Source organism: Rhipicephalus sanguineus, chromosome 4 (genome assembly GCF_013339695.2).
Source record: "Rhipicephalus sanguineus isolate Rsan-2018 chromosome 4, BIME_Rsan_1.4, whole genome shotgun sequence".
Classification (NCBI taxonomy): Eukaryota; Metazoa; Arthropoda; class Arachnida; order Ixodida; family Ixodidae; genus Rhipicephalus; species Rhipicephalus sanguineus.
Genome location: NC_051179.1, coordinates 128,494,702 through 128,518,567, shown reverse-complemented (window position 1 = coordinate 128,518,567; position 23,866 = coordinate 128,494,702). Strand labels below are relative to the sequence as shown.

Here is a 23,866-nt window from a genome sequence, read left to right as displayed (position 1 = left end):
GCGTGGCCTTCGCTCGCTGGCGCTCATCATGGCGTTGCGTAGGAGAGAATGAGGCGCACGAGGGGGGGGGTGGGGAGGCGTAGGAGAGAAGAGCAGGAGGAGGAGGATGCGCATGCGCAGTAAGGGTGATCACGCTGCACACCACCACCACCACCGGACTGAACTCCGCCATATATAAGCTGCTTCGCATCTAAAGAACTACAGCGCTTAGCAGACGCCCCTCGCCTTTCGCGCACTTCTCAAGTGCATAAAGCCCACGGGTCGGGCGCGGCAGTTCACTGCAATAAGGCCCCCACGGGAGCCACCCCTTTGGACACTCTCCCAGTATCCTTGGTGACTCTAGCATTGGCACTGTGTCCAGCCAGTGCCTCACAAGACAAAAAAAAGTCGCCTAAACATCACCCCCACCCCCCAATGTAGCTATGCATGCATCTAGTGGTGCATGCCCGTTTCATGGTGGTTATCCTGCGATGGTTTGATGGATGGATGCTATGAGCGTCCCCTTTGTAACGGGGCGCTCACATGTGCACCACAAGGCTGAAGGATGTGACACAGATGCGAAGAAATTTTCTTCACAGATTCTATGTCCCCCATACTTCCTTGGCTTCATTATCTCCTGGTTTTCATTAAGGTTGCACCTTTAAAGGAGGTTTAAGCACACACAACACTTTTTTGCTGTACAATTTTGAAACATTAGGGTCTAATGTGCTTTTCCTTCCCCGAATAGCCTTCTGGTTTGCGTAAGCATTAAGGTTTTACTTAAAGCACCCTTAAGGAGCAAGAGGTGTTACGAGTTGCAAAAACACCTGTGGCCTTAATAGGATGATTAGGAAAGTTTATACTAACATGTCTGTCCGTTTTAAAGCTACCTGAAAGCGCACGTCGCACGACGAGTTTCCACGTTTTCTGTGAATGTTTATTGTTTACTTAAGCATAACAGTGCATGATATCCTCACCGGCACTGAACGCCAGGTTAAAATATCAGGGTTATATATACCAGATTATTTACTTACAAAAGCAACCACGGCGCATTCATTGGTATTACAATGGGGAGGAATTACATAAAGAAAAAAAAACATATACAGGTTATACAGAATGAAATAGCACAATATGTTCATGCCTATACTAGTACATCATGGACAGACTGACAAACAAATCCTTTGAAGTTATATTCACGATATCACTTGGTAACCAATTTCTAACTAATTGTATTGGGGAAAATGACTTCCTAAACGTGTTAGTTTTACAAAATGTTTCCCTCACTTTTAGTTTGTGATACTCCCTCGTAGACATATAGTCAGGCTCATGCAAATACTCTGTGCAATCAATGCCTCTTCATGAAAGGTAGATATCATGGAAATAATTCAATTCATGAAATAAGCATTTCGGCAGCGTGTCACACCTATATTTTTTTGCTAGTTACACCGAACTTTCTTGAATAATTTCCAAATACAAACTCCACAGCACTACTCAGAATTCTTTCCAGCTCACCTAAGTTTATTTGGGTCCAGGGATCCCAATCCGCGCTAGTGTATTCAAGTAGTATCGAATACTGGAAAGATAGTTTAGAGCCATTGCCTTGTTTGGAAATTGCTTAGCATTCCTTTTCATATAACCTAGGACGCGGGATACTTTGGCAGAAACGTGACCAACGTGTCCTGTCGATGATAAATCAGTGCTGAACTGCACCTCCAAATAAACTCTGACCCAGTCAATAGTTGCATTCAATTAATGCAATAATTAGACTGAAACTGTGTCACCTTTCTTCTAGAAAAACATATGCACTGTTTTTTTTACATTAAGGTTATGTGCCATGTTGGACACCACTGTGTAAACCAGTATGTCACACTGCAAAGTTGTACAATCATTTGGGTCATTAAAAACTCTATACTGTACTATGCACATTTATCTGTGAACATGAGCAAAAAAATACTAAAACTTACTCCCATAGATCAAAAACAGGAATAGGCCAAGTATTGACCCTTGCGGTACTCCTGACGTTACGTCAGCCTCACCCGCTTTATCTCCATTAATGACAACCCCCAGGCGCCTAAACTCAAGATTCTGTATCCAATAAGTTACAGTACTGTCAATACCATACCATGAAAAGTTTTCAATTAATAAATCAATGTGCATCACATGAAGGGCTTTCTTGAAATTATGAAATATATTGTACTGTCTTTGTCCAATGCACTTCCCAGGTAACGAGTCTATTCAGTAAGTTGCACGACACAAGATTGGAAGCGGAAGACATGCTGGCAGCTGTTTAGCAGATAGTTCTCATTAATATTTTTAAATATGCTAGCAAAAAACATGTGCTAGCACTTTGCGTTTCGTACTACTTAATGAAACAGGACGATAGTTTAAAACCAAGCTTTGCGGCACAGATTTGTGAATGTACAATATTTGCCTTTTTACAATCGAGAGGTAGACGACCCTTCTCTAATGATTTAGCAAAAAAGACAAAAATATTTTACAACTGAGTGCGCACATGATGACAAGAAGGCATGCGGTATTTCATTTGGGCCACTAGCTTTTGTAGAGTAACCTTTAAAAAAAAAGGCTTTCCTTCAATGCAGACTAAACACAACCTTTTGCTTAGTAACAAAGTTTTTTACGAATATTCGCTAGCGTTTGTGCATGAGTATAAAATACTCATGTAAAAAAATTCACCGACGATTACGACACTGCCTAATGCGAATTCTGAGTGCAGCTTCGTGTTGGGGCAAGGCCACTGTGTTTGAAGTTTTGGCTTTCCGCAAGCTATCGACTACGCCATGAATAATAATTTTTGTGAAGTAGAACAGCATCCACTACGCCATTATTCTTCTTTCTGCGGATCAGCGATGTACCCGCTACACATCTGTAAGGTGTTACGTGCACTTTGTTGATGCGGCATGTGGCTGAAGACAATGAAGAATTATGGCTGAGCACTTTGCAGTGGATGGGAAGCATTAAACCACACACTTGTTCCGCAGTTAGCATTTTGCGATGACTGGTTGTTACTTTACTTTTCTGCCACACTATATTACGTAGGTTAATGCGATTCCTTGCCCGACATGACGCCTATATAGGGTCTTTTTGCAAACGAGTTTTAAGCACCAGCCTGGCTCTGTGGTAGAATACTCGACTGCCATGAATAGGGCCCGGCTTCAAATCCCATTTTATCCCAAGTATTTTTTTCTGATTTTATTTTTTCATGTCTATCGGTTACGCCACTTGACTGGCGAAGACAACGGCGACACCGCTCAACGCAGGAACGGGCGCCTAGGAGCTGCGCTCTAAAAACAAGATAAAGCGCTTGGCCTTCCGACGTGGCCAGGTTCCCCTCAAGCTGCTCAATGCAGCTTTTTTGCCTGGTCATCCTCGCAACCTTGTTGTGAATAAACACAATTCAATTCAATTCAGTTAAAAAACATGCAGTTTTCTTCAATGTTCAACATTGCTAGATCATCTTTTCTATTTTTTTTAAGCTTTGCCACAATTTTTCTGGCCAATCTTTTATTCTAAATTTGGGGTTTCAATGTAAACACCTTTAGCCTTTCATGTGGCATCACTGATTTTAGCCGCAAGTACTTGCAATTTTGCTTTTGCCTCACCCTCACATCTTTTTTTTTTACTTCATTGTATGCATTCCGTTTCCCACGAATTAATCTTTGCGCGTCTTTTGTAAACCAAGGCTTACATCGGCTGCGTCGGGCTACCCGCCGTGGTGGTCTAATGAATATGGTGCTCGACTGCCGCCCCGGTGGTCGAGGGATAGAATCTCGGCCTCGGCGGCCGCCTTTCGTTGGGGGGTATAATGGTAGAGGCCCGTGAACTAATATTTAGGTGCATGTTAAAGAACACCAGCTGGTTGAAATGTCCAGAGCCCGCCACTTCAGTGTCCCTCGTAATCAAATCGTGGTTTTGAGACCTAAATATTATTATGCTCCATCGGACTGTGATCAGCCGTGAAAGCACATGTTGCTTCCGTAATTTGAACAGTTTAGTTTTAAACCTCACCCTCATATCTTCTACATCAAACGTATGTGACAGTGCCTCAAAAATATCATAATAACGGTCAAGTGCTTCTGTTATTGTAAAACAATATTTGCGTGGTTACAACTATGTACTTACCTTGCTCTGCTATCTGTAACTCTAACATGATCCAAGTTGAGCTCGCAAAGCACAGTGCTATGATCACTTGTATGCGTGTGCTGGTCCTCAAGAGGCAAATCACCAAGCAATAAATAAGCACATTATTCCCTCTTGTAGGTTGCACAACTTGATGAGCGAGAAACAGCAACACATCTTGAGCAATTCCTTCCGCGAACAACTATTAACGAGAGAATTAGTATGTTCTTGAGCCCAATGGATTTCAGACTTCAGGCAGGTTAAAATCACCTCCAAGTATTACGTGATCATCATTTACTGCATCAATTTCCTCATTCAAGTTGTTCATTACTCTAACTTTGCTACCTGGTGGCCTATAAAAAGAAACAAAAAATAACGCAGTCTATTTTGGAAACACAACTTGAACGAGATTCGTTTGTTTCCGTGTGAATTTGTAACATTTTAGCATAAATTTCTCTTTCACTAATGTGAAAACACCTGCGCCGTGCCTATCCTGATCTCTCCAATAAGCCGTACAATTTAAGGGACAGATTTCGCTGTCACTATTTTTGCTGTTCAACCACAACTCGGGTTCAAGTACAACAGAGTCATGTTCATAAGGTGAGCAAGGTCGTCAACCTTATTTGTAATGCTTCTGCAATTCCCAAGCAGCACTTTTATTGTGGTACAGCTGCTTCACTGTCAGCCTGATTGTATAACTGAACCTGATGACTCAACATAAATTAACTTTTTGCTGTTAAAGAACAATGAATCATAACGTAGGCTTCCTTTATCGCTCTCTTTATGGCTGATCGGTACATGGCTGTGTAGCACAATCTCTCTATGTTGCTCTTTACCTTGCTATGTTGGTGTGTATGTCCGTATGCGTCTGTGCAATTTTATATCCTACGTTGCCTGTGTAAGAGAATGTTCTCAAAGTGGTAGCCTTGAATTATTCTTTTGCTTTGCAGTGATAAGGATGTTTAGACAATTGCAAGTGTTTGATACTGGTGTTTCGATTCGTGAAAGCGCCTTTATTCTAGAGTGTAGAGTGTAAGGGCGTTAGTGATAGACGCGATAAGACATCCTTAAAGGGGAACTCCGGTGCATTTTCGACCATACTGAGATAATGCCATTTTCAAACAGTATTAACAGTCCTGTAACAGCTAGGGTGGTTCATTTCGCTGAGAGACTAGTCAGTAATTTTAAAAAAGCAATAAACGATGAGACGATACCGAAACGGAGCTGAGCTGCTCCGTGCTGGGTATGCGATGACATCACGAAATACGCTACACGCTACCACGGCTGGCCAGGGTGTAAACATAGCCACGGCCGGTCTGGAGGCGCGCGCTCGCTTCCTGGCGAGCGAGCGCCTCCAGACCGGCCGTGACATAGCACACGCGCTTCTTCTATCACGCAAAAAGCAAGCTGGCGATGTTATCCGACGCGAAATCAAGCTGCGCCAGCCTGTCTCAACTTACCAGTGACGACGCGCGGAAGCATCGCCTTTTGATTTCTACCCGCCGGCGCATGAAGTAGCTCACATGCCCCGCATCGATCTCCTCGTTGCTCAATATTGTGCGTGCTTACTGTAAGACCCGATGTCAATGACGACTACGACACTATGCAGCTAACAAAGCCAAACTTTGCTCGCGTCGTCGCCACCTCGTAGAAGAAAGCGCGCGCTGCGACCATCTGCTGGGCGATACGGGGTCGGAAAAGAGTGGGCACGTTAATTACGTCACATACAAAGGGTGACCCGCGTTAACAGGCGTGATTCCGGAATTGGCTAACAATTTTAAATTTTGTTTTCTAAAAAAACCAAGTGACTTACGGTTGTATAATTTGGCACATATCAGGATACTGAAGAGAACATATTGTCACTGTGCGTCATGGACATGAGCTAGCGCGGTGCTCTCCGAAGATGAAGACGACGAGTGAGCGAGAAGTGCTTGCGCGTGGGGTTTCTCAGCCATCTTGTTTGGCTGCCACTTCACTGTTGTAAATATCCATTAAACCATCATCTCTCCTCCGTCAGATTATGTTGAAAGTTTAATTGAAATCGATGAATATCCAAAATCCCCGGAGTTCCCCTTTAAGGGTGTAAAGTGGTGTAGTCTGTAAGCTTTTTTATTTCCTATCCTGAGCATGAGCTATTTTCTTTTTACATTTACTTTATATCTGAACACTGGAGATCTAAAAATATACGCACAGGGGACACTTCACAAAGTGCAAAAAAAAAAAGGCCTTTTTTTTTAATATTTTGCCTGCGCACCTTCCTCCATTGCATTCACTTCTAATAATCCAGATATGATGAAGTGTTCAGAGGGTCTGCTTCCAAAGTGCGAGGCGCAAGGTATGATTCCCAGTGCCTGTGGACACTCACTAGTTTCTTCTGAAGGAGAGTTAAGCCGTCCTGGAGCTCATTAGTGTCAATACTCAAGTAGCAGTGATTTAGAATAAAACGTGTACTTCTGCAAGCCATAAAGGAGCATGGCTCAACGTCGTTGGCGAAAGGAGAAACGAAAGTGAAAGAAGTTAAGGAAAGAAGAAGCCACATTCACGAGAAATGAATACTCACAACACTGAACGCCAGGCTGGGGTACCTTCTCTGCCCATTAGGAAAACTAGTGGGTGCCCAGCTGCACTGGCAATAAAACCAAAACCTACGAAAAGCTGGCCTCTGCTTCCCACTCTCTTCTACTTCTCTTCCCTACCATGCCTACGTCCCATTCTCGCTAGTGAGTTGCCAAACCAAGTGTCTTTCCTCACCTTAAACCAAGTTCACTGTCTCCCTTAATCAACAAACTCCGCCGTCCCTGCTAGACCGCCCCTTCTTTAAGGGAAGCCTTTAGGCCTCAAACTCGTTTATGGCTTCGCCTTTCTATGATCACGGGACATGTGGTCCGTGAGCTTGTACTTTTGAGAAGATGATGCATGGCAGTGGACACAGGACTAGGGATGCTGTCCGGTGTGAGTACGGATGTGCTGAACGACGTAGTGTTCCATCACAAACGATGCATTGCAGTGGACACGGGAAAAGGGATGCTCTTCTGTGGGAGTACGGATATGTCTCATGAGGTTGAATTTCTACACAAGGGATGCACTACAGTGGACACAGGAGAAGGGACGCCCTTTGGTGTGAATGCGCATGTGGTCGGTGGACTTTCATCACAAACGATGCATTGCAGTGGACACAGAAAAAGGGGCGCTCTCCTTTGTGCATACGGATGTGTCTCACGAGGTGGCATTTCTGCAAAAAGGATGCATTACAGTGGACACAGGAAAACAGACGCTCTCATGTGTGAGTGCGCATGTGGTCATTGAGTTTGTCCTTCCGCGAAAAGGATGCACTGCAGTGGACACAGGAAAAGGGACGCTCTCCTGTGTGAGTACGCATGTGGTCTTTGAGAAAGTCTTTCCGCGAAAAGGATGCATTGCAGTGGATACAGGAAAAGGGACGCTCTCCTGTATGAGTACGCATGTGGTTTTTGAGAGAGTCTTTCCGCGAATACGATGCATTGCAGAGGACACAGGAAAAGGGACGCTCTCCTGTGTGACTGCGCATGTGGTCATTGAGGCTGCCTTTTCGTGAAAAGGATGCATTGCAGTGGATACACGAAAAGGGACGCTCTCCTGTGTGAATGCGAATGTGCTCAATGAGTATGCTTTTTTGCGTGAAGGATGCATTACAGTGGACACAGGAGAAGGGACGCTCTCCAGTGTGAATGCGCATGTGTTTAACAAGGTGGGATTTCATCACAAATGATGCATCACAGTGGACACATGGAAAGGGACGCTCTCCTGTGTGAGTGCGCATGTGGTCATTGAGGGTGCCTTTCCGTGAAAAGGATGCATTGCAGTAGTCACAGGAAAAGCGACGCTCTCCTGTGTGAGAGCGCATGTGGTCATTGAGGGTGCCTTTCTGTGCAAAGGATGCATTGCAGTGGACACATGAAAAGGGACGCTCTCCTGTGTGAGTGCGCATGTGGTCATTGAGATTGCGTTTCCGTAAAAAGGATGCATTGCACTGGTCACAGGAAAAGCGACGCTCTCCTGTGTGAGCGCGCATGTGGTCATTGAGGGTGCCTTTCTGTGCAAAGGATGCATTGCAGTGGACACATGAAAAGGGACGCTCTCCTGTGTGCGTGCGCATGTGGTCATTGAGGGTGCCTTTCCGTAAAAAGGATGCATTGCAGTGGTCACAGGAAAAGGGACGCTCTCCTGTGTGAGTACGCATGTGGTCACTGAGGGAGTCTTTCCGCGAAAAGGATGCACTGCAGTGGACACAAGAAAAGGGATGCTCTCCAGTGTGAATGCGCAAATGCTCAACAAGGTGGGTTTCCATCACAAACGATGCATAGCAGTGTACACAGCGATGCTCTCTAGTGTGAATGCGAATGTGCTCTCCAAGATGGCTTTTCGTCACAAATGATGCATTGCAGTAGACACAGGAAAAAAGGCACTCTCCTGTGTGGTTGCGCACATGAGCCAAGAGCTTGGAATAGTGAACGAATGCAGCTGGACACAAGTGGCACTGTAAGGTGGGCTTGTCCATATGTTTCCGAAGGTCTCTGTTCATAGTTGACATCTTCGGGGTCACACAGTTGCCCTGTTCGCAGGAATGCCTTTGACCTTGTACAGATGCCAGTGAGGAAGACTGCTCCAGTGACTCAACAAACGAGGAACCTGCAAAGCCATCGAGAGCAAAAAAAGCAATCCAAATTATGTGCCACAGAGAACTGGATTGCAACAGGAGACAATACACAATGGTTGCTCTACATGAAAGTTAAGTAGATGATCACCTGGTCTCACCAAAACCAAGGCTACTCTTATGGCAACAGCACACTGACCCAGTACATTTCACGAAAATTAACATCTTGCTGCACATGAAAGCTATGGTTAAAGGGACACTAAAGGCAAATAACAATTTATGTCAGAGTGAAAGCTCAATGTATGACAACTTCTAAAACGGCAATATTATGAACAGCAGTGCCCTACTTACCGAGAAATTAAGCTAAATGTATCACATGATGAGCGCCACGAGTGGGACATTTTCGAAGTGATCCCGATGACGTATGAGAGTCTGCCTAGAATAAATCACTAGTAATCAAACTAGCAGCAATAAAAAAAGGAACCTTCCGTGCATCAAAAGACGTAATAAAATGCTGTTTGTTCGTTTCCGTTTGATTCATGGAAAAAAGAACCTCTGTGGCATTGCCATGAGGAACGGCGCGCGTGGTTCAGAGGTTCCGTTTTCGCCGAACTGCGCTTCGCCCAGCGCCCTGCTTCGCTCACGCGGTCGCGTCTCAGTGGTAATTTCGGTATCGCTTACTGCCGCGTGTGTTTTGCGCGCTCGTGAAAGTCGCTCTGACAGAAAGTTCGACAAATGGCGCATGCAACGGAGCCGGCACTACGAGCCGTCAGCAGCATACTGCGTTCATCGGGGCTCAAGTCGCTGAATTGGAGCCCAGCGTCGCAAGCCAATGTCTCGTTGTCAAGTTCTGTCCACATCCATTGCGGCGATTGCGGCAAGCTTCGATGGCTTCGATGGCCGTTGTTGCTGCTGTGGGTCCCGCTACTTTCGCTTTGCTGCTACTAGTGTCGGCGGCCGCGCAGTAAAGGTGGGCAACGTTGGGCACGGCAGCAGTGACGCATGAAAGTCGGATTTCAGGCGGGTGATTTGAAGTGCGCTAACGCAATGTGGACCACTAAAACGTGATTTTATTTCAAAATAAGCACTTCCTTGGCATAAAAGCAGCACTACAAGGTTTCTGGACCGCTATTTCAACAATCAACGTCGACTTAATATTTGCCTTTAGTGTCCCTTTAACACATGTGAACAGCAGGTGCCAAAAACAGAACTTGATTTACACGGCATTCCGGTGCTATATCTAAAGAGTGAAAGATTTTGGTGCATGCAATAATAAACATTAAGCAATAGAAATATGAATAAAACACTGCAGAGCAAAAGACCCACTTTATGTTCCAACACATCAACTATAATAAATAAAATATGAGTAAAAGAAGTTAGAATGATATGAAGAACGCAAATGAAAATAAACACTTGTAAGAGTTACAGTGGCATCACGTATTTGGTGGTAAGAGATACAGGTACATTAATGCGCATGACAAAAGGAACTGTTTATATTTCTATCACAGTCTACACATTTCGACTACTGTCTCTATACTGCGTCAATGAAAGCATAATGATACCAGGAAATACAGTCACTGATTCACCAGATAGCGATTAAGTTTACGGATCATTATTTACATCTTCCAGTGTAAAATCAAAGTGCCACTACTCAACATTGCGGTAACTTATCTAGAAAACTCTTTTTGTCATCACAGGCACATAAAAACAACAATATGCATCAATAAATATCAGGGCTGGGCAAAGATACTTTGAAATTGTATCGCGATACAAGATACTCATGCAAGAAGTATTGGAGATACAGATACAAGATACTGCCGCAATAATTGTATCCGATACGATACTTGGCAATTGTATCTTAAGATACTTCGATACATTCTCTAATTTGTAATTATAGATCCATATAATGTAGCAGCGAACGCCTATGCACGAAAATGTCTTTTTGAAAGTTTCCTAACTGCAACCTATTTTGTTTCACTTCAATGAAATGTCTGTTAGTATCTAAAGGTTTTGCCCTTCTTGCTCAAAGTACATTAGTTTCCTTCCAAAACAACTTATTGCGGTTTGTTTTCGCTTTTTCACAGGACAACTCTTTATACAGTTCGCTGACAGCGGTTCTTGCTTGTCATTTTTGCAATTAATGAGAGTCGCTGCTAAGCTTGCCGACCAGCTAGCGGATTGTCATATAATCACAATAACTTTTATGAGAAGCCTTCGTGCGACGGCGCAAATGCCGGTGTGGACTTTTACCTAGTCCGTAAAAGACAGTGTGCACAATACCATATATCCGGACAGGCGTACAGCAGCAACAACGCTGGTGGCGACTTTTTTTTGGGGGGTGGGGGGGGGGTGGGACGCATGGTGTATACTAGGGGTTTGAGACTTTTCGCTAGCGGGCCCGCCCGCACACATGACCATCTTCGTCCCATTTGTCTTTATTTTCTAGATAAGTATGTTCATGAGCTACACAGACATGACAGGTCTCAAGCTTTCCTTTCGTGAGGAACATGTGGTCACGATGTCCTGAAACATAACTGTGGAACAAAAATATATTTCAGAATCCGCGTCCAGAATTCAGTCGTTGTGCACATCGGTATCGATGTTTCTCTAATCCTGACTCCTAATTCCCTTCAGAAATGACCTATATATGAGGCATGGGAAAGGCTTCCTTTCGAATGGCAACTTCATTTTGTTCAAACTCTTTCCTACCATCTTCACTGTCCCGGCGCTTCGAATTAAATTTCGCGACTATGGCCCGCTGTTTATAAGCGGAGTTTGAGACCCTTGGTGTATACGTAGATGACGTAAAACAGCAATGAATTTTCATATTCTACTTATCTGGTGGCGTAAAGGATTCTTTGTTGATATACTCATTAACGTGTAATCTTTTAGCAATTTTTTTTCAACGAGAAAACATGTGCAACACAGAGACGTCTCAGACGTATTGTATAGTTGCACAAAGTGTGGAAGGACACCGCCGTTGTTCGCGCTATCGCCGCTTATAGCTCCCATTAGGTGGCAATTAGTAATATGAAAAATATTTAAGAAGGCCTAAAACAGGAAAACTAACATAAGTAAAATATAGAGGTGGCTCTGTATCAAACATTCACATTGAATGAGTACAGAAACACAATACAGACAGTGCCCTTAATAGCTATGAGCATGAAGTATCGTCAACTTACCTATTAAGACAATAGAAAATTCAGTGCGTATGGGAAATTGCCTGAAACAGCTCGTTGAGACGCTCATGAGTAAAACGGAGCATTCAGTAAAACAACGTTTCTTGAATCCCCTTCCTAACATCTTTAAGACGGCTCCTAATGATTTCCATTATAATGCAAACTCAGTTTCGCTGTTTTCCTAAGCGATATAAGCAGAATGCTTTGTACTGTAACTCAGGGGACGCCTACATAATTATATATTTGTTTTCAAAATCGCCTTGACAACGTGTAAATGGGTAAACAGTAGTAGAAATATAAAGCAGACAGTTAGAAGAATAAAGCCGAGATCTTATTCTGGGAATGCGTTACAAAAGACATACTGCAGTGACCAGACCAGAAGAACAGAACAGAGACCTAGGTAATGTAGGGGATGCAAAATGACAGCAAAAAAGCATTTGTGCTAATAATCAAGCTATGATTTCATAAATTCTTTGAATAAATGTAGCATGAAGTGAAAAATACGGTACGCCAAGATATTTTCTGTTAGGTAAACGATTGCTCTATTAGATCTAGCATCAGTACCAGTGGTGCTATAGTTGTTTGCGTATCTTATTTGCATATAAGTTAATTCATTGCATGCAAGTCAAGCCTTACATCCATGAGATCCTTCAAATCGCTGATATGTAAAATCCACGAGACACAAAGCAACCCCATTCTTGCACGCATCACATTTCGTTACGGAGCAAGATGCAAGAGAATCTTCAATAACGACACTGTAGCAACATCAGCATTTGCACGATAGACGCTGCACGCAGTGGAGTACGCGGCGTAGGCAGTGGCTAAGAGCAAGTGTCGCGGCACTGGCGCAACTAAAAAGCAAAAAAAAAAAATCGAGAAAAGAAAAGGTACGTGGGCCGGGCGTAGACGTCCGCGTGCTTGTCTTCCTCATCTTCTGCCCTCACTGGAGGACTCTGGCGGAAAAATAAAATTGCGTCACAGCCCTTAGACCTGTTCAGGTGGCTTAGTGGCACCAGTATCAGCTTGAGAAGTGGAACTTGGCCAGTGATTATTGTTTTGCACGATTGTGTTGCGATAGAAGTATCTTGTATCTTAACATACACGATACATTATCGAATGTATCGGAAATACAGATACAGATACTCATCTTTCGAGATGTATCGCGATACAGACACAAGATACTCATAGAGTATCTAAGATAGTATCTAAGATACATGTATCTTCGATACTGCCCAGCACTGATAAATAGCTATTGTGAACCAGTCCCTTGAAAGACAAGCACAGTTTCTCCACTTTGATGATTGAAATTTAAAGATTGCAATGAAATCCATGATTTGATTCCCAATTTAGATCGACTAAGATGGCAGAAAGTTGATAGTCCATTTTACATATTTCACAAATATGAACTAGCGGTCTAGACATGGTCACACCACCATCACAATCCCAAGCTGAAAATGGATTAGGCCGCAACATAAGTGTAAAATGGTAAATGATTTGAAAAAAGAGGCTGTCGCAATGCCCTTCTGGTAATATCCAAGGCATGCAAGTTTTAGGTTATTAATTAGGAGGAATACAACCATCTACAAGAGGACACAGATGATTCTTAAATGAGCACAAGCGACAGAGTACACCCAAATATACTTTTACACTTGGTATCAGTCAGGCTTGAACGTTAGAAAGCCCTTGTACAACTACTTCTTCAGTAATTAATTTGACAAAACTAGTTACCTTTTCTTAAAGACAAGCTCTACGTATACATAGGGCAAAACAAACAGGCGCACCTTATTTGGCAGGAAATATAGAACTGAAGAGCTGTGGTAGTGTGATGCAGCAGCATGTGCGATACGAATGTCCAGCAAACCAAACCAACGCAGTCAGTACTTTTTTATTCATTTTAGCACACTATATGTGTGCAGACTACAGTAGAATCTCGATGCGAATCTTGTCGAGTTACAAAATTCGTATCACTGAAAAATATATCAACCTAGTATACCTATAGTTGCCTAGGCACCACCTAGTATGCCTGACATGTGACAAAAAAAAACAAACCTTGAGCACGTTTTCATTTATTGTTCCTTAGGGCTGCAGGAATGTAACAGAAAAAATACAGTTACAACTCGGCATGTATAATGCACTATACTCATCTTTTCACGACACGTTCATAGAACACCAGATATTTCAACTTAAGTATAAGGAAACATATCTGCAATTTCAATAAACTGCAGATGACTGTGTTGAAATATCCGCTATTTTAATGAATCACATATTTCAAATTGTCCCCTAATTAAGTTAATTGAAGCTAGTGCAGGCGCCTGTGGTGAAACGGTTGAACTAGCGTGCACGCGGTTTTTTGCCGACAGACACACCTTTCATATTGTGTGCTGCATTGTGTGCTGCACCGGTATGCCGGCGGACAATCGTGGTAATAAAAAATGTGAGGCCCTCTCTGTTATTGTGCAAGCAATCACTATAAGTGAGAAGTGTGGTGTTTCCGTTCGTTTTGAGATACCACAGAATAGAAAGTAGCTATCCTCAACATGCTGAAGAGATAATTTGATGTTTTCGCCAGAAAGAAAAAGTTTGTTTAGTGCAAGGACTGCTTGCTCTGAAACAATTTTTGAATTTAAATAGCTGATTACTTTTCCAAAGCTAGTCACGCTAAACTGCAGCACCACTACCGACTCCATATAAAGTTGTGCAGGCGCTCTCTCTGATAAAACAAACTCACAAGACTTCTGTTTTAACCAATGCACAGTGGTGACTGCTGCATGAGGTGTTGCTAGTTCCTTCCAACGCAAGCAAGATGGTGCAAAACAGAAAATGTGCCAACCAGGAACGAAGCTGTCACAATACTGGAGCATACGGCATTGATGTTTTGGTGTTTCATGACAATGTGCTGTTTGTACCACACTGGCACGTTTTATGGCTTTGCAGTGTGAGGTGTGCAGCTTTGACACGGCTCCAATGACCTGATTGCACATGCGCTGCTGGTTCACGTGCGTGGGTGTGCGGGCTTTCTTTAGTAAACATTTAAGTCGAGCGTTTGTCCTGTCTGGTTCTTCTTCTCTGCTGTCAGTTATTTTTTCCGCTGGTTTCTTGTTGTGAATAAATTCACAAGACTTCTGTTAAACCAAATCATAATGGTGACTTCTGCATGAGGTGCTGCTTGTTTCTTCGAACATAATGCATGCAAGATGGTGCAAAAAAAAAAAAGACATCTGCCAGCCTTGAACAAAGCTGTCAAATTACTGGCTGTTGCTTCACTTCCACAAAGGCTACGCCAGTGGTACAAATGCGCAGAGCTATTGTACTTTACTTTGCAAACTTTTGGGAGCGATACGTAGAAACTACAAATGCCAGCGAAAATGTGAAATCGTCCAATGTACAGAATTACGCACGAATGCACACTAAATCTGAGTATCACGGGGAGCTTCCCACAGCATCACTTCTACCTTGAGAAAGGCAGAAGTAATGGCACACTTCACATAGGGTGGTGACAACCACTATCTGGCACGGAGCACAAGTTCTCTTGCTTGTAGCCTCCGAATTTGCGCAAGGCTGTTTTTACTGTTTCATGGAATGTTGAAGGCCTAATATTGGAGCAACATTACAGCAGTTTCTGTCATTTGTAGCGTGGATGTCGAAGCTTCAACTAAATGTAGCACATTGGAGCAATTGTAGCAGCATTCCCGTCACTGCACTCTGTTTGAGAAAACAATTCCCACGACCCTCTCCTGCATTTCTGCAGCTTGTCCCAGAACTGTCCTCCTCTGCTGCGAAGTGACCTAATGCCACCCATTAGCAACATTAGGTAGGATAGACCGGCTCAATTGGTCCTCTGCACTAGAAAATTGCACCTTGGTCACGTGGTGATGCTATTATGGCTGTGCAGTATCGCGCCTGTCGTATATTTGTTTCACTCGCCAATGTCTCCCACCGCTCTTACCCACTGTGCCGCATGCGAGGAAGTGACACAACCAACATGTGGAGGAAGCCTGCCTCTGTCAATGGCTGTATGCCAATGAAGTAATCACTGATGTAGTGTTATGTTGCCAATTTGGAGCAGTAACGAGGACGGACTATGCCACCACTCTGAGCGGCGGAAGAGGTTAGCGAGGCACAGTTAGAAACCGACACCAGCTGAAGTAGTTGTTTTATCCCCCACAGCTTATTAATGCATTTATTCCAAAATTATTGCAGCAGCATGGTCACATCGGCCAAGTACGCAGTTATTTCGGGCCGCGGTTACAGTCGATCCCCGATATATGAAACTCGATTTTTTGAATTATTGGCTATATCGAACCGTTGAGAAATCCCCTTGAACATCCCATGCAGAAGTATAGGGCTGGTACACACGTATATTGAACACCTGCACAGTGAAACATCAGATATATTCGAACGCTGTGCCACCCCAAAACCTGCAGTTTTCTTTACAAATATTGATCACTTTTCAGCTGCATTCTAAGAAGTTTTGATCTCTCTCTTTCGTGCAGGTGATATAAAGGAAGTGTCGTTGCACTGCGTTGCTTTGGTTGGTTGCACAGCGCTCACGAGTGCACTTGCTTGTCGATGTCTGTAGGTTGTAACGCGTGGCCATAATGTTTTTCAGAGGCCAGTAGCTGAGGGCACTAAAATGAGATGAATACAAAGTGACTCGGCGGCCTCGTCACAATGCACGCATTCCCTGCCTTGTCTGTTCACGTAGGATGGCATACGATTGCCAAATGCATGGTCTTCGAGATCTGCGACCCTGTCAGGCGCACCACGCCAGCTGGAACACCACCCTCTCTCAAACAACAAAATCCTAGGGCACTGGCCTACCAGGTCTTCAACACAAGCCGCTCTGAGGGTGCTGTGGTATCTCTAAGCAACCCGACTAAATGACAAACTGTGACTGTTGGCAGAAAATGTAGTACTTGGACGGTGCTACGGTCATGACTTGGTTCGGTTTTTTTTTTTTTTTTGTTGCCTGGTGTCGTCACAAACTCTTCTTTTCTTTCATTCTTGTTCACCCCATTTCCCCTTCCCAAGTACAGGGTAGCAAACCGGAGGCTTCCTCTGGTTAACCTCCCTGTCTTTCCTTTATCTTTCTCTCTTCAATCATGGATAATTTTAATCACTTGGGAGTGACTGGTGTGACACCATATGCGCCAGTAGGGTGACAACCACCTGGCAAGGGCGAGCATGGCAGTTGGAATGGAGCCCGTTGGATTGGAACACTTAATTACATCGTTTAGCCACACTCAAGTATCCCCGGTACATATCCTTAGTTTTTTCTGATGATGAACCGTGCTATATATCTGTGCTATAGCACACTGGGCATCGTTATAACACTGAATACAGAGACACACAGCACATTGTTTTTGTTGGTCTTATTATAGAATTATAGAATGCAATTGCCGGCGTGTCCTGGAAGTACACACCCCTTTATAATACAATTGAATTCGGGGTAGATATTATGTCTAAAGTTGCGTTCAGCTATGACCTCAATGAACAATGCATGCAGTCCCTCTGTGATTATTGGGATAGCAATTACATGGACACTTGAGGCGCATTTTTGCCATCACCGTCAGCTTTCATATAAAGTCCGAAACGATAACATCGTGCCCCGTGTTGTGTGTTCAATACATGAGTGAAAGCGTGCGAGGGCTGCCAGCGGCAGCTGCTCAAGCAGAGATTAAACGTGCCGGTCATCCCCATTGCGTGAGGGCACACGAAGGGCCAGCGAGGGGGGAGAGGTGAGTTGTGCTCGGGCAGAAATTGCAAACTTTCATAAACAATTACTGACGATTACGATACTGCCTAATGCGAACTCTCAGCGCAGCTTCGTGTTGGGGCAAGGCCAACTGTGTTTGAAGTTTTGGCTTTCTGCAAGCTATCGACTACGACATAAGATCATAATTTTTGTGAAGTAGGACGGCACCCACTACGCCATTATTCTTTTTTCTGCGGATAAGCGAGGTACCCGCCACACATCTGTAAGGTATTATGTGCACTTTGCTGGTGCTGCGTGTGGCTGATGAAGAATTATGGCTCAGCACTTTACAGTGGGTGGGAAGCTTTAAACCACACACTCTTTGCGTAATTTGCATTTTATGATGAATGGTTGTTATTTTACTCTTGTGCTATGCTATATTACAAAGGTCAACGCGATTCCTTGAATGACATTCCCATGCACCCAGCAGACAAGGAGAAGACAGCCTTCATAACACTTGACGGTCTTTTTCAGTTTAACGTTATGGCCTTTGGTTTGTGCAATGCTCCAGCGACGTTCGAGAGATTTATGGATACAGTACTTCGTGGACTAAACTGGGAAATTTGCATGTGCTATTTTTATGACATTATTTGTGGAAAGACTTTTCAAGAGCACAATCACCGCTTGTTGCTTGTGCTTGAATGCATAAGGAAAGCTGGCCTTGTTTTAAAACTCTCAAAAGTGTCATTTTAGTGAATGTGAAGCCCTCGTACTAGGCTTTCCTGTGGACAGAGAAGGCATTCGACCGGACCCTCAGAAGACTGCAGTGGTTCGTAACTTTGAACAACTGTGAAACGTGAAGGACCTGCGAAGTTTTCTGGGTCTATGCTCATATTTCCGCCGATTTATTAAGAATTTTGCACAACTCGCTGCACCGCTGACGTCCCTTCTCCATAAAGACGCGCCGTACTTGTGAGATGATAAATGGCTGCATTTCAACAGCTGAAATTTTTGCTGACTTCAGGACCTATCCTGAAGCATATTGATCCAGAAGGTTTCACAGAATTGCATACTGATGAAAGTGGACTTGGTGATTGTGCTGTGCTCGTCCAAATCTGCAGCGGCCGCCAGCATGTCGTAGCTTATGCCAGTCGGACACTGACAAGAGCAGAGAACTACTACACCGTCACCAAGCTCGAGTGCTTAGCAGTCCGTCTTCGCCATTCAGAAATTCCGGCCGTACAGAGGTTGAAGTGGGCTTCAGCCTTTTGGGGCAGCTCAGGGAGCAGGTATAATGCTGTTTTGGAGCAGCTTCGGAGAATCAAAAAGTGTGTTTCGGAGTGATGAGAGTTAGTTTTGGAGCAGACATCTTGGGTCAAACATGATCGTTAATTGAAATGTTTTATTTCTGGTTAACACAAGAAATTTCAGTGGTTTTTACTAAACATCCAATACTGATGAGCCGACCAGACTTACCACAAATTAATAATATACATGTAGATATGATCCCATCAATAAAACATCACAGCTGACAGAGCAATAACTTGCAGAAAACAAGAGATAAGCAATGGTTTGGATCACTACAGTTGACTAGACCTCAGACAAATGAAGAACGTTCATGTCAATAAAACAACGTAGCTGAGATGGAAAACTGAAGAATAGAGATAAGATAATAAAAGTTACCTTCATTCAAAACCTATTGACACTCAATAAAATGAATTTATTGACACAATAAAACTCGACTGGATTTGGTGCTTTGCATTTCCAATGGTCAATTTTTGTGGAAATTGCCGTTTGTGCGCAACTTGGCGCAGAATGGCGCAATTGGCGCAGCATTTCCACCCCTGGGCCATATCTGCACGGCCGAGAGTTCACAATAATGACTGACTATCACTCACTATGCTGGCTTGTTGGTCGCCGCGACCCGTCTGGCCGGTTGGCTCGTTGGGCGTTGCACCTCCAAGAGTACAGCTTTTCTGTGATCAATAAGAGCAGACGATGTCACACGGATGCCGACTGCCTATTCCGCCTTCCTTCAGTGCACACCAATGCTGACGACGATGACTTTGATGATTATTTAGTTTCTGTCTCGTCCGACTTTCCCGACCTCTACAACTTCAAGAGCGAGCAACAAAGCGACCCTACCTTGAAACCCTTATTGGAAGCTGCGCAGGATTCCTCAGGAAAGCATTTTACAATTTCTAACGGCCTGCTATAAAAGAGGAGCTACACGGCCGACGATCTTCCATTGCTTCTAGTGGTGCCAGAGAGCTTACGGCCAGTCATTCCCCGTTTTATGCACGATGACAAAACGTCCGGTCATCTTGGTTTTGCACGTACGTTACACTGACTTCGTCAAAGGTTTTACTGGCCGAAAATCTGGAAGACCACGAAACAGTACATCACCAGCTGCGCTGTTGGTCAGCACCACAAGCAAGCCACGACTGCTCCAGCAGCTTATTTACAGCCCGTTTCACCACAGACATCTCCTTTTGAAAAAGTCGTCATCAACTTGCTCAAACCACTTCCTAAGGCCCCATCTGGCCAATGATATGCTGTAATGTGCGTGGATTGTTTAAGTCGATATATGGAAATAGAGGCACTTACATCTGCCTCAGCGGCCGCCGTCTCTTCTTTTCTCCTACATCGGGTTGTATTGCGGCACGGCGCTCCATGGGTAGTCATCAGTGACCGTGGACGGCAATTTATCGCCGACGTTGTTGAAGAACGTTTGCGCCTTTGTGGTTCTTTTTATCATCACTCCACTCCTTACCATTCGCAAACTAACAGTCTCACCGAGAAGACAAATCGTACTCTTACGAATATGCTATCGATGTATGTTGATGCTGACCACAGGAACTGGAACTGGGACGCCATCTTGCCTTTCGTAACTTACGCATACAATATCGCCAAGTATGAAGTTACTGGGTATGCACCTTTCTTCCTGGTTTATGCACGAAACTCTCAGAGCTTTCTGGACACTCTACTGCCTTTCTTGCATCAGAAGGTCTTTCCATCGCTCAGACATTGTGTCGTGCCGAAGAAGCACGTCGACTTGCGCTCCTTAGAATGTTGTCCTTGCAAGAACAGCTGAAGAGTCGCTACGATGAGAAGCATATTCTTGTAAATTTTTCTCCTGGTGACTACATTTGGCTGTGGACTCCTGTTTGAAAAAAGGACTGTACCGGAAATTTCTAGCCAAGTATTCAGGCCCATTTGTGATAGTCTCTTGTTTAACACTTTCGTGACCGCGGAAAAATGGGTTGTTTTTGGCTAGTCCAGGAAATATTTTTTTTCCTGCCACAGAATATAATTGATGCTAAAGTGTAGGGTATCAAATGATAGAGGAAGAATTGGTCTTTCCAATAGTATTAATTCCAAACAACGGATTTATTTTGAATATAATAAAAGATTATCAAAGAAAAATGCAAAAAAAAAGAAAGATTCATAAAAAATATCAATGCTACTCTGCAAAGGTTAAACATTAAAAAGAAATCGAAATATGCGTTTTGAACGCAAAGCCCTCGTAGAATAATAGTGGAAATATAAGCTCTGTAAGTACAAAGATTATTTACATAAATACAAGAATATAGGCACTAGTGCCTATCATGCCACCGTGTGATGCAGTTTCTCGACGCGGTGAAACAAAGGCTGGCTGCGCGTGTTTCGGGGAAAAAAAATTTTTTTTTGTTCAATCAACTTTCCTAGCATAGTTTGCAGTTCTGGTATTTTTCAATTTTCCTGTGTATTTGTTGAAATAAACGGTGTAGCCTGTTCCAAATCAGCAAAAATCCATAATTGTACCCTCATTTGACTTCTTTCTCGCTCATATACTGCCGAATACAATACCGACCTTCACATTTCACCATTTTCTCATCCACTGAAAGGTTCTGACGGGGTTAAAAGATAGCATAGAAAAATCGTTCATGTTGCAATAGGATGACACGTGGTGAAGATTCTCGTGGGATGCGACGGTCGTCTTCTTCAGATCAGAGACACTCAAGAAGTCTTGAACCTTTTCCGTGACATCACTGACGGTGGACGAAGGCCTGGAAATATGTGTCGTCGACACCAACACCAATGCAAAGCGCGGGACTTCAACGATTACCATGTACACATGGAGTGAAACGAACTTGCTCATCTTCTCTTCAGTAACCTCCCTCCATGGATCCGTCCCTCCTACTGTATGTCGGCTTTTCAAAAGTATGCATCCACGCATACTTTCATATCTCTCTGACGACTTCTGCGGTAAAAAACAACACGAAGACGCCGCCGCGCAGCACACCGGAGCGTTGGGTCAAAGTCTGCTCCATGCCATCTTCACGACGAGAACTGCGCTCTTTCTGCAGCCGGCACCAAATGCTCCCGCCCGAATGAAGTTAACACCTTGCCGATAAGAGCTGTTATTTTTAGAACGCACCGGATACGTTTACATCGTTGTGCGGCAGCAATAAGACGACCTGAGGAGCAGACGAAACTTACCGACGGATAGCTGCTGATGTTCTGGGAAGTTTGACGCACTTTCGCCGTCCGTACTGAAGCCTGGCGAATCGAAGTCGTCTTCCGTGTCTGTGGTGCTGCCATCATCCAGAGATTCCCGCTCATATTAATCGGAATCCGTCGAAATTCGCCGTTTCTGTGGAGCACCCGCAAGCAGCGTCGACGCGAAGTCTGAAACAACGAGCGCTCACCTACCCGACAGCGAACGAGCTTTGAAAATCTCCCCGGGGTAAAAAAAAGAAACTCGCAAACAAAACTGATAAGAAACATGTTATTTTATGCATTGTATTGCGTTAGCTGTCCAGAACCGCTCAGAGAGTGCCAAAACTTGATCTTGAAGTCATCGATAACATACTATCGATGGGAATAGGTGCGGTCACGAAAGTGTTAAGTGACGTAACCTACCTTGAAGGAAAGAAGGTGACTTTTAAAGCTCGTTTTTCTTTGTTAGACACAATATTAATGAGAACTAACAGACAATAATGCCAAGGAAAGTACAGGGGGTGTTATTTCTAGTAATCAGGATATAAATGTGAAGTAAAATGGACAAAAAGATAACTTGCCGCCGGCAGGGACCGAACCTGCGACCTTTGAATAACGCGTCCGATGCTCTACCACTGAGCTACGGCAGCAGTCGTCCTCTCTCCACTTTATGGGGTATATACACACTCGCCGCCATGGCTGCGATCAGCGCTGACTAACACAACCTTCATTCATAGCGAGGGTCTTGTTCTGGCAGACTTGATGCCTTTAGGTAGTATGCGAGGTATTATTGGTCAGCTGCCGGCTCGTAAAACACATCACGTGCTACGTGACGCCAAAAGGCAAAAAAAAGTGTTCCACACTCGCCGCCATGGCTGTGATCAGCGCTAACACTCCTAGGTTTAAACGTACATATATACCCCATAAAGTAGACGAGAGGATGACAGCTGCCGTAGCTCAGTGGTAGAGCATCAGACGTGTTATTCGAAGGTTGCAGGCTCGGTCCCTGCCGGCGGCAAGTTATCTTTTCGTCCACTTTACTTTCTTCACATTTATATCCTAATTACTAGAAATAACATCCCCTATACTTTCCTTGGCATTATTGTCTGTTAGTTCTCATTAATATTGTAACCTGCTCAAGTGACGGCAAGCAACCGGCGTTCGCGCGTTACACAAGTTGTCCATGTGGCTCGCCTCAAGCAGTACCATCATAGGTGTCTTTTAGCTCACTCAGCAAGCTTCGTCTGCCACCGGGGAAAATGTCAGGGAAACGCGCGAGTGTGCGGAACGCAGAAGAGGAGGAAGAGTAGCGGAGCCGGCGCTTGGACTGTGTGGTTGTGGTGTTGGGCGAACCGGACTGGTCTTGATTCGCAGTTACACTCATCCTGCTTCCAAGCATTTCATCTCATCTGTAAAGAAATCAATTCCTTCGTAACAATATATCTGTGCTGTAGCACACTGGGCATCGTTATACAGTCGAACACGGATATATTGAACTCGAAGGGGATCGCGAATTAGTTCGATATATGAAAAATTTGATATAAAAAAATACAAGCCCTGAGATTTTACCAGTGGCGGACGATCACCTACAATCGGCGCATTCAAGAATTGACAACTAATTCCGCACACACGATGCAACAGAACATTTTATTTGCGTGAAAAAAGACTGCTTATCTTGGCCTGCTTCTTCGTCATTGAAATGAAGTTGAAGACGCTGGCCTCGATCTTATCGAGGCTGTCCAGGAGCGACAGCACGGTTCC

General features: G+C 44.0%; 2 protein-coding genes across 8 annotated transcripts in view; both read right to left on the bottom strand.

The window, feature by feature from the left end:
- LOC119390677 (gastrula zinc finger protein XlCGF57.1) overlaps positions 1-23,866 on the bottom strand; it is a 963,551-nt gene that overhangs the window by 418,239 nt on the left and 521,446 nt on the right. For 3 of the 7 annotated variants that reach the window (XM_037658330.2, XM_049415116.1, XM_049415115.1), the window contains exon 4: positions 6,969-8,784. The exons of the other annotated variants lie outside the window; for them this stretch is intronic. In XM_037658330.2, the coding sequence (XP_037514258.1) occupies positions 7,394-8,784 (1,391 nt within the window). In that variant the 3' untranslated portion in view covers positions 6,969-7,393. Of the gene's footprint in view, positions 1-6,968; positions 8,785-23,866 lie in introns of those variants that run through there. 7 annotated transcript variants of the gene reach the window in all.
- Positions 341-23,866, bottom strand: part of LOC119390669 (gastrula zinc finger protein XlCGF57.1-like) — a 691,222-nt gene continuing 667,696 nt past the window's right edge. Inside the window, exon 5 of the transcript XR_007415951.1 lies at positions 341-6,975. The gene's annotated coding sequence lies outside the window, so the exon portion shown is untranslated. The remainder of the gene's footprint in view (positions 6,976-23,866) is intronic.